Below are 12,213 nucleotides of genomic sequence, written 5' to 3' on the forward strand. Positions count from 1 at the left end.
GTTTTGAAACGTGGGAAGGCAGTTAAAAGACGAAAAACTGTCACTGGACGGTTTACTGGTTCCGGAGAACGATTGATGACGTTTTACTGTCTCGCGGGCCGAGACAGCAAACACTGTCTCGCCCGCCGAGACAGCAAACACTGTCTCGACAGCCGAGACAGCAAAGGCTGTCTCGCGAGCCTGTTTTCCGCCAACTGTTCATAGAGGCTATAAATACCCCCCCGAATGCCATTTTTCACAAGGGCTGGTCATTTTGAGCACTTAAGAGCAATCTAGAGCAGAGAGAGAGCAAAGTTCTTGAGCTTCTGGCGACTCCTTGATATTCAGGCTTTGACTTGATTTCAAGAAGAAAGACTATCTTACCTTGATAAGATATCGTTTCAAGTTCTCACTTCGATAAACGAAGTCAGAATCATAAACCCCTCACGATTCGATCAGAATCTGTGATTTGGTGGTCCACGGGCTAACGCACCCCCGGCACAAGCAAAGATCCCACGCAAGCAGCGATCCAAACAACGATCCTGTGTTTGTTTCTCAAGAGTTGTAATTTTCATTTTGTTGTGTAAAAGAAGTCTTATAAAAAGGCTATTTCTTTGAATTTGTTGTAATCAAACGAAGATATAATGAATTCCATGACAAAACCAACTTTTGACGCAAACAAGCTGGCGACCACAGTGGGAACCAACGGTCTCGCTGCCGAGACCGTCGTGTCGCAGCCAATCATCAAGATCCTGGTTGAATCAACGGTCGAGTACGAGTTCGACCAAGCAAAGTTTGAGGAGTATTTGTCGTCCTCATCTGTAAAGTCTTCCTCACCTCGCAAATGCAGGAAGATTTCATCTTCGTTGAAGTTATCAAATGCTACGGATGAAGACTCTGGCCCGATTGTTGCTGAAGATCTTGCTCGCAACAACTCTGCTCAACAGCATACCTCCCCAATTAAGGAGTCATTTGATCGAAATTCGCCACTGACAAAGAGGGCTCGTCAAAGACAGCGTCAGCGCCGTGCTCGCCAAATAGCTAAGGCATTTGAACAAACCGACGGAGTTCGTTATTATGCGGACTTAGAGTCGAGGAAACAACAAGTGGTTTGTTCAACGCAACGACAAACTACTCACGTTTCTGCACAATTCACGACGGAGGAATGGACACTCGTCAAAAGGGCTCGCTCAACCCTCAAAGAACGTATACAAAAACGTCGTGCAAACGCTGCTCATGCCCGTGCTCTTTTACAACAAAGACAAGAAGGGAAGAAGGAAACAGTGTCTAAGGAATCACCAAAGAATCACAGAGTATGGATCTACAAATCCAAACTCGTACTAAAATCGGGTCTGCATAATCCAACCTGTGACCGCGGCAGTCTTCACTGTCGCGGCAAATCCTTCAACCTGAAAGAGAACTGTCCGGGAAATGAACTCCCATTGTTCCTGTGCGCGACTCATTAGAGCAATGCTATCAGAATGTGACTGTTTCAAACGAGAAGCCATCTCACGAAGAGTCTCGGTATTCTACAGTCTTTTCACCGAAATGTCGAAGCTTAAGCCGAGGCATTTCTGCAAGAGAAAATCAGCTGCCCAATATGATGAATTCCCTAAAGTCACCATCAACGTGGCTGATAAAAGAAAGTCTAAGCGGCATTCAAGTGACTCAAATCCCGACTTTTCCCCGAGAGGAAAAGTCAATCCAAGAATTGCTCAAAGGATGTCTCGACTCCAATTAGGAGCCATCAGACGCAGAAATTACAAGAGAATGCAAGAAGGAATGTCCTCGGAGGATGAATTCTCGGACACTTGTTCTGCAATCGCTTCTGATGATACAATGTCTAGCACGGGACAAACCAGAGAAGTACTCACGATCACCTCTGATCAATTTGCTCAAATACTTCAAGAAGCTCTAGCCAAACAACGTGAAGAAATTAGAGCTGAAATGAAGACAGAAATAGAGTTAGCTATCCAACAAATAAGAGAATTGCTAGCTCAGTGGCCTCAACCCCCTGAGCCCAGTCAAAGAACTGAATCCAGCCGCCACACTCAGAAAGTTATGGATGACAGTGATCCAGAAGTGGATGAAGTCATTATGGCTGATACACCTCCCAATAAAAATAACGCTGGGGGTGGTTTAACACATTCTCCCAATAACGATATTGGGAGTAGTTCAATGGCACCTCTCACAGGGGGTGGTCTAACTCATTCTCCTCAACGTCATTCGAATGAAGACATAGACGATGACGGGAAAATGAAAGAGCTTGAAAACAAAATTAACGCTTTAATGACGGCTCAAGAAGGGAAAAAGACAGGTATTCTGTGTCCCTATCCAAGAGAATGGGATTCAATACCATACCCGGCCAAATTCAATCTGGTTAACTTCACACCGTTTGAGGGGAAGAGCTCGCCTATTCAACACTTGATTTATTTCAAGTCTCATTTAGGCATGATTTCTGGAAACGAGGCTTTAATGGTTCGGTCATTCGTTGGCACCCTTCGTGGCCCGCCTTCGATTGGTACCGACGGCTCAAGCCAGAGAGCGTCAATTGCTGGGATGACATGGAAAGTTTGTTCCTCAGCAACTTCTTCGATGATGACACCGAAGTGTCAATCAGAACCCTTTTGGATGAGAAGCAAAAAGACGGAGAGTCAGTTGACAATTTTGTCAAACGTTTCCGTAACAAAGCAATGAATTGCAGAGATCCTATTACAGAGGAGTTCATCCTGCAAACATGCCACAATAACCTCTCCATCGATGTCCTGGAAGCTCTGGGGGTCGTGCCATCCACAACTTGGAAGGAGTTAAAATCTCGGGGTGAACAAGCTGAGCACTTTCTTAAAAGAAAGAAAGCTGAGAGAGGCCAACCAATGACATCTGCAATCGTTGAGAATGCGACTCTCGATCCGAGGTTTCAAAAGGAATATTCTTTCGAAGATGATGAAGCCCCAGCCATATTGGAATACCTCCTCGCTAATGACAAAATCGAGCTACCACCTATTAAAGATCAGGATGGAGCTAAGAGGAGTACGGATCCAAACTATTGTGCGTATCACAGAAGGGTTCTTCATCCCACCAAGATTTGCTTTGGACTCAAAAACAAGATCCAAGCCCTAATTGACTCCGGCATCATAACGACGAAAGAAGTCGAGTAAAGACGACCATACAACTCCAGTGTGTGCACGAGTATAAACTGTTTCCCCACACTCAAAAGAGCATATGAGTATAAACTGCTTCTCGGTTATCCAACCGAGTACAATGTTAAACCCGGTTTCGCAAAGGAAGCTGGGGGTGGATGATTTATATAACGGGAAGTTCCTGGAGAATCTTATATTCTTAAGGATAACCCGAACATGCGACTGAGGATAACGTACTCCTCGTTACACCCAGTTTTGCAAAGAAAGCTGGGGGTGGATAATTCATGTAACGGGAAGTTCCCGGAAGAATGTTAAATGTAATATTCTTAGGGATAACCCGATCATTATGAACAAAGTGATAAACACTAAACCGATTCCGGGTTTATCTCTACCAACAAACAAGAGACCAGGAGATAGGATATAAAATTCTTCCTCTCTGATTCCGGGTTTATCTCTACCAACAAACAAGAGACCAGAAGATAGAATATAAAATTCTTCCTCTCCATCATCGGGTTCATCTCTACCAACAAACAAGAGACCAGGAGATATAATATAAAATTCTTCTTCTCCGATTCCGGGTTCATCTGTACCAACAAACAAGAGATCAGGAGATAGAATATAAAATTCTTCCTCTCCATCATCGGGTTCATCTCTACCAACAAAAAAGAGACCATAGTACTCCAATGGGTATACGAGTCTAAACTGTTTTCCTACCATCAACAGGAAGTTTCTGGAGAATATTACTCAAAATATTCTTAAGAATAACCTGGCTACCTCCCAACGGGTATACGAGGTTAAACTATTTCCCAAAAACTCCAAAAAATACATGAGTATAAACTGTGTTCCTATGAAGACTGATACATTGATTAACAATGTGGTATCAATTTGATGACAAAAGCTGAATTCACGAGTACAAATTTCAGCTTCAATTCAGAATCTCGATGACGGTCAAGCGATGAATGCCATGCCGGAAGAATCTTAGCTATTCTACAAAGCACTGAATAGACTGAGAGACAAAGAGATCAAATGTTGAAGCCATCTACAGATTCTTCTATACGATCTACCCAACCAAGCATGGAAAGGATCATAAGTAATACATATCTTATCCAAAGCATCCCAGAACTCCTCTATAAAAGATTGAGTCTGGAATACTTTGGAGGGGGTATCTATAGACGTCAAAAAATGCTGAGAGATATCCAAACACAGCTCAAAAGGAAGTCATCCAAAATATCAAAAAGAACACAAGTATAGACTGTCTCACACGCGAGACAGTCTTTACTATCTCACACGCGAGACAGACTTGACTGTCTCGCTGTGCGAGACAGTCTTTACTGTCTCGCGGGAGAGACAGGCTTTTACTGTCTCGCCCACGCTAGACAGTCTTTACTGTCTCGCGGGCCGAGACAGCAAACACTGTCTCGCCCGTCGAGACAGCAAACACTGTCTCGACAGCCAAGACAGCAAAGGCTGTCTCGCGAGCCTGTTTTCCACCAACTGTTCATAGAGGCTATAAATACCCCCCGAAGGCCATTTTTCACAGGGGCTGATCATTTTGAGCACTTCAGAGCAATCTAGAGCAGAGAGAGAGCAAAGTTCTTGAGCTTCTGGCGACTCCTTGATATTCAGGCTTTGACTTGATTTCAAGAAGAACGACTATCTTACCTTGATAAGATATCGTTTCAAGTTCTCACTTCGATAAACGAAGTCAGAATCATAAACCCCTCACGATTCGATCAGAATCTGTGATTTGGTGGTCCACGGGCTAACGCACCCCGGGCACAGGCAAAGATCCCACGCAAGCAGCGATCCAAACAACGATTCTGTGTTTGTTTCTCAAGAGTTGTAATTTTCATTTTGTTGTGTAAAAAAAGTCTTATAAAAAGGCTATCTCTTTTTTGAATTTATTGTAATCGACCGAAGATATAATGAATTCCATGACAAAACCAACTTTTGACGCAAACAATACGTAATTCGGGATAGATGTTCCACATACTTTTACGGTGGGTTCTCTATGATCATAAATCCCACCCACTACTCATATACACAATTGTAATCTAAAAAAATTACAAATATGATCCCAAACTAACCTACCATCCTAATTTTCTCATGTTGTTAGTTTACAAATTATATTTTCATATTATAACACGACTAGAATTTAAAAAAAAAGAACAAATCAAATCGAGCAAAAGAAGAGACAACCGAATATAAAGGATGATATAGAAGATGGATAGATCAGAGATAGAGATTATCCGATAGGAATTCCTACATATATTTGGAAGAGTATCTCATTAGTCAGTTTGTTTCACGAAATTATAGTGCAAACATATAATGCTTAAATACTTAATTTTATTCTATATGCATTGAATCTGTTCATAATACCAAGAGTCAAAGATCCAAATCTATGAGCATATCTTTTTTGTACATTGAAATAAATGATTTAGCATTTCAAACAAAAAAATTAAATTAGTATTTAGTCGATGCATGAACTTACGATGCTAATTATCTCGCTTCAGTGAACGATGATCTTTACTGCGTATGTTTATCTCAATTTCTCTTCCACAAATTAAATCCTTTGTTGAGGCAAGATATGGTTGCCTATGTTCATCCTATTATGCTAGATGAATGTTTGTTAGTATTTTGGGAAAAATGTGTCGGGGCCCCAAAAGCTGAAAAATCATGTGACGAGGCCCCTTGTATTTCCCCCCTTGTGTATAAGCCCCAAAAAGCAGCCTTTAATGTTTCTAGGGCCCTCCACGTCAGCTGTATACAGCCAGATGTATTGTATTTTGAAAAAACCCAACTTTGCCCTTCTCCTTCTTCCCCAGACGCTTCGTCACCACTCTTCGTCACATCCCATTAAATGCAAACTACTGTAAGAAATGGAGGGAAATTTCCCCCCTTTTTCAGTCTATCATGAGCAATAAATATCTAGTTATCCATTACTCTTCCATTACTCTTCCTCAGACCAAAATTCTCTCCATTACTCTTCCCTCCACTTCATAATGGCTGAAAAGAACATCACCTGCATCGTAGCTTCGGGTAATAGAGTAGTATTCATGAAGATTAACACTTCAACCACCATTCTTGATCTAAAATTTGATGTGTCAGATAGGTTAGATCTTTCATATGAATCATTAAGTTTGTCATTCAAAGATGAAACAAATGAAAGCTTCAAATTTCCTATTGAGAACGAGGGGGATCTGTCGTCTATGGTGGAGCATTGCCATAACAGAGGATTAAAGGAGGTTCACATGCAAGCTTTCAAGGAAAAAGAGGATTCTTCAAAAGTCCACAGCACCGTTCAAGTTCGAGATGACATGTAGGGGCAAGGATTTTTTTTGATGCTAAGACCAATATTCATGTAATATCAGTTAATATTAGTTCATTGGATTATAGCTCGGATTCTAATAAATTTGCTAGTTCTAGCTCACAATTTGCTAGTTATAAACCCAGCCCTCGTTTTTTAATTCAAACTTAATAATTCTTACTTCTACGTTAGTTCTAGCTTCTATTACTCTAGTTCTAGCTTGTATACAGCCAGTTCTAGCCCACAACTTGCTAGTTCTAAACCCAGCCCGCGTTTTTAATGCAAACTTGTAAATTCTAGCTTCTACGTTAGTTCTAGCTTCTATCTCACTAGTTCTAGCTTGTATACAATCAGTTCTAGCCCACAACTTGCTAGTTCTAATCCCAACCAGTGTTTTTAAATAAAAACTTGTTAAATCTAGCTATTACGTTAGTTCTAGCTTCTATTACCCTAGTTCTAGCTTGTATACATCCAGTTCGAGCCCACAACTTGCTAGTTCTAAACCCAGCCCGTGTTTTTTTCATGCTAAGTTGTTAATTCTAGGTACTACGTTAATTCATGTAATATCAGTTAATGTCAGTTCTAATAGATTTATTGTTAAGTATAATCTATTAGTTGTTAGTTCCAATAGACTTATTGTTAGTGCTAATCGATTTGCTATGAGATATAGTTCAAACTGTGTTAGGTCCAACATGTTAGTTCTAAGTGACTTCATGTTCGGTCTAAACGTTTTCATATTAGTTCTAAATGAAATATTGTTAGTTCAATTGGATTCCACGATAGTTATAACACAAGCAGTTGATGTTTTTAGTTCAATTGGATTCCACGATAGTTATAACACAAGCAGTTGATGTTTTTTTGCCTTTTCCTTATTTGTGTTATTTGTTGATGTTTCTATTGTATAGTTTATGATCATTTGTTCATGTTCTTTAAATTTGCAGCGCTACCAGCAGTATGAACTCAAAAAGCATAGAGGGTGGCCCGCCGTTGTCGACGCCCACATGTGCTTCAGATAGGATCACCAATGATAATCCTTTTTGAGATAATGTTCCGATGATTGATGACATGATTAGCAGATCAGAGAGGATTCCTGCTTGGTGGCACACTGCTTTAACCGGTGAGGGACAACGGTTTGAGAGTGCGAAGGAATTAAGATTGGCTTTACTATACTATTCCATGGCCAAAAAATTTGAGTACTTGTTTGCTAAGAATGAACGGAAGCGTATTCGAGTCTTTTGTCGGTTCAAGGAAGCCTAAAATTGCCCGTAGTTGTTATTTGCCTCTCCAACACAAAATGAGAACAGACTTGAAATCAAAACCTTCGTCGACAACCAGACATGTGGGAATTTTGACAATAATGCAGGTCAATCTAGGGCATCACGACAATTCATTGCGACCCAAGTATTACCCACGTTAAAGGTCCGACCAGATTTACGACCTATCGATGTACAAAAGGAGTTACTAACTTCGTATGGGCTTAGGGTCGATTATAGCAAGATATGGTGGGGTAAAGAAAGAGCACAAGAGCAACTATATGGTGATGCCCATGAGTCCTACGATCAATTACGATGGTAAAAGAAGATAATATCTATAATATAGACACTAATTTCATTTATGTTGATCCTAACATATAATCTTCAATGGTCTAGGTATGTAGAAGAGGTTAAGAAGACAAACCCAGGTAGCTACATTCATGTTGAACAAAATGAGGGGAGGTTTTCAAAGCTATTCATCTGTTATGCCGCCTGCATAAATGGGTTTTTGAACGGTTGTAGACCACTTATATTTTTGGATGGTACCTTTCTGAAAGACCGTTTCAAAGGTATACTCCTCAGCGCCGTTGCATACGATGGAAATCAGGGGATATTTCCATTAGCCTATTGCATCTGCGATCAGGAAAATACTGTAAACTGGAATTGGTTCTTACAAGGTTAGTTCGGGTCATGTTAGTTCTACTAGAATTCATGCTAGTTCTAACTCATTCGTTGTTAACTCTAACTTCAAATATGTTAACTACAAATATTTCGTTGTTAACTCTAACTTCAAATATGTTAACTACAAATATTTATAGGTTTATGGTCTATTCTCTATGAAAGGCCAGATCCATACAACCCTCCACACAAGCTAGTTATAATATCTGATGCGGATAAGGGGATCAGAGAAGCAGTCAGAAAATATTTTCCGGATGCTATACACTCTAGATGTGTTCTGCATCTAGTTGAGAATTTCAGGACAAAGTTGTGGGATTTGGGTTTCAAGGCAAAGGATACTCGGATTTTGGGCAACCTTTTTCAATCTGCTTGTTACAAATATACTAAAGCAGAATGGAATGACTATGTGGAGGACATTAGACTAGCGGACGAACGAGCCTACAATATTGTCATGTACTACGCTCCAGAGAACTGGGCTAACGCATTTTCCCCGGAATTAGGTAATTTATAAGCTATGTTATTTCTTATTTCAGTTAGTTGTTTGCCTAACTAAATTAGACATGAATGGATACACTGGAACTAACTATAACCTAGTCGGAACTAACATAGGCGATATACCCAACACTTGTAATAGAATATGGGTAATAACCCAGTTAGCTGGAGTTAGAACTAACTGGGTACCATCTAGAACTATCACGATAGAAACTTTCACAAAGAACTACTCAGCTAGAACTGACATGACAAATAACTCAGTATTTTTGATGAATTCCCTGTTATGTTCCAGATATGGTCACGTTACATCAAATGTTGCAGAGTCATTCAACAAATGGATACATGAGGCTAGGCTTCTACGAATACTACAACTCGTAGAACACATATGTAAACAGATTATGGTTCGCATGAATGAGCGACGATTAATGGCTGAAAGTTGGAATGGATTTCTTTGTCCCAAAGATGAACTTGTCCTCAAAGAGAACATGGAAAATGGGAGTCCATTGGATGTGTGTTAGTCTCATACAAGATTATTTGAGGTACAATCTCATAAAACTTGTAAAGTGGATCTTGACAATAAAACATGCACGTGCCGCGCGTGGGATGTAACACGTATCCCTTGCAAACATGCATGCGCAACCATTATGTTTATGAAGAGGGATGTTTACCAATTCTGTGACTGGTTTATGACGGTTGAAGCTTTTAAAAAGAGCTACGAGCCAATCCTCTACCCCATCCCCGATTATGAGAAGCGTAGCGTACCACGGGAGGAGATACAGATCCTACCACCATTAACAACAAAAAGGAAAGGGAGAAATAAGACCAGGCGTAACAACAACAGAACAGTTTACACCCAGCCACTTAAATGCTCTCGATGTCAGGTGGAAGGTCACAACCGTAAAACATGTAATGAATCTATTGCTGACTAAGTACTTGATATGTTGTTAACTGTTTTGCTTGTATATTTACAAACTAGTACGTTTTGTTTAATGTTGAAAGTATTCTCATGTGTGATGAGAACTAGCATCATCTCCACTAGCAAAAATGTTGTAAGTATTAGAACTACACGAAAACAAATAGATCTGACAATGGCTAAGATAGAACAGACACGACAGCATCTAGAACTAAAACCATAGCAGCTAGAACAAATATTGACTAAGCTAGAAATAACACGACAGCAAAAATAAAAACTACGCAGGTAAAATACGAAGGCTGGTTTTAGAACTAGCAAGATGTGAGCTAGAACTGGCTGTATACAAGCTAGAACTAGTGGGATAAAAGCTAGAACTAACGTAGAACCTAGAATTAACAACTTAGCATGAAAAAAAACGAGGGAAGGGTTTAGAACTAATAAGATGTGGGCAAGAACAGGTTGTATACAAGCTAGAACTGGTGAGATAGAAGCTAGAACTAACGTGGAATCTAGAATTAACAACTTAGCATGAAAAAAACGAGGGCTGGGTTTAGAACTAGTAAGTTGTGGTCTAAAACTGGCTGTGTACAAGCTAGAACTAATGGGATAGAAGCTGGAACTAACGTGGAACCCAGAATTAATAACTTAGCATGGAAAAAAAGCGGGTTGGGTTTAGAACTGGTATGATTTGGGCTAATACTGGCTATATACAAGCTAGAAGTAGTGGGATAGAAGCTAGAACTAACGTAGAACCTAGAATTAACAACTTAGCATGTAAAAAACACGGGCTGGGTTTAGAACTAGCAAGATGTGGGCTAGGACTGGCTGTATACAAGCTAGAACTAGTGGGATAGAAGCTAGAACTAAAGTAGAACACAGAAATAACAAATTAGCATATAAAAAATGAGGGCAGGGTTAAGAACTAGCAAGATGTGGGCTAGAACTGGCTGTATATAAGCTAGAACTAGTGGGATAGAAGCTAGAACTTACGAGGAACACAGAAATAACAACTTAGCATGAAAAAAACGCGGGCTGGAATTAGAACTAGTAAGATGTGGGTTAGAACTGGCTGTATATAAGCTAGAACTGGTGAGATAGAAGCTAGAACTAACGTGAAACCCAGAAATAACAACTTAGCATGAAAAAAACGCGGGCTGGATATAGAACTAGCAAGATATGGGCTAGAACTGGCTGTATACAAGCTAGAACTGGCTGTATACAAGCTAGAACTAACGTAGAACCTAGAACTAAGAACTTAGCATGTAAAAAACACGGGTTGGGTTTAGAACAAGCTAGAACTAACGTAGAACCTAGAACTAAGAACTTAGCATGTAAAAAACACGGGTTGGGTTTAGAACTAGCAAGATGTGGGCTAGAACTGGCTGTATACAAGCTAGAACTAGTGGGATAGAAACTAGAACTAACATGGAACACAAAAATAACAAATTAGCATGAAAACAATGACGGCTGGAATTAGAACTAGCAAGATGTGGGCTAGAACTGGCTGTATACAAACTAGAACTGGTGAGATAGAAGCTAGAAATAACGTAGAACCTAGAATAAACAACTTAGCATGAAAAAAACGAGGGCATGGTTTAGAACTAGCAAGATGTGGGCTAGAACTGGCTGCATACAAGCTAGAACTAGTGGGATAGAAGCTAGAACTAACGTGGAACACAGAAATAACAAATTAGCAAGTAAAAAACGAGAGCAGGGTTAAGAACTAGCAAGATGTGGGCTAGAAATGGCTGTATATAAGCTAGAACTGGAGAGATAGAAGCTAGAACTAAGGTGGAAGCCCGAATTAACAACTTTGCATGAAAAAAAGCGGGTTGGGTTTATAACTAGTAAGATGTGGGTTAAAACTAGCTGTATACAAGCTAGAACTAGTGTGATAGAAGCTAGAACTAAGGTGGAAGCCAGAATTAACAACTTAGCATGAAAAAAAATGCGGGATGGGATTAGAACTATCAAGATGTGGGCAAGAACTGGATGTATACAAGCTAGAACTAGTGGGATAGAAGTTAGAACTAACGTGGAACCAAGAACTAAGAACTTAGCATGTAAAAAACACGGACAGGGTTCAGAACTAGCAAGATGTGGGATAGAACTGGCTGTATACAAGCTAGAACTAGTGGGATAGAAGGTAGAACTAACGTGCAACACAGAACTAAGAACTTAGCATGAAAAAAACACGGGCTGGGTTTAGAACTAGCAAGATATGGGCTAGAACTGACTATTTACAAGCTAGAACTAGTGACATAGAAGCTAGAACTAACGTAGAACCTAGAATTAACAACTTAGCATGAAAAAAACACGGGCTAAAATTAGAACTAGCAAGATATGGGCTAGAACTGGCTGTATACAAGCTAGAACTAGTGGGATAGAAGCTAGAACTAGAACTGGCTGTATACAAGCTAGAACTAGTGGGATAGAAGCTAGAACTAACAT

General features: G+C 40.1%; 1 protein-coding gene across 1 annotated transcript; it reads left to right on the plus strand.

Moving 5' to 3' along the window:
• LOC109846034 lies at window positions 6,122–9,367 on the plus strand. The gene is made up of 4 exons (XM_020415255.1): window positions 6,122–6,438; window positions 8,076–8,356; window positions 8,498–8,857; window positions 9,171–9,367. Exons 1-4 carry the CDS (start codon window positions 6,122–6,124, stop codon window positions 9,365–9,367), a joined length of 1,155 nt encoding a protein of 384 aa, XP_020270844.1.

This window comes from Asparagus officinalis, chromosome 6 (genome assembly GCF_001876935.1).
Source record: "Asparagus officinalis chromosome 6, Aspof.V1, whole genome shotgun sequence".
NCBI lineage: Eukaryota > Viridiplantae > Streptophyta > Magnoliopsida > Asparagales > Asparagaceae > Asparagus > Asparagus officinalis.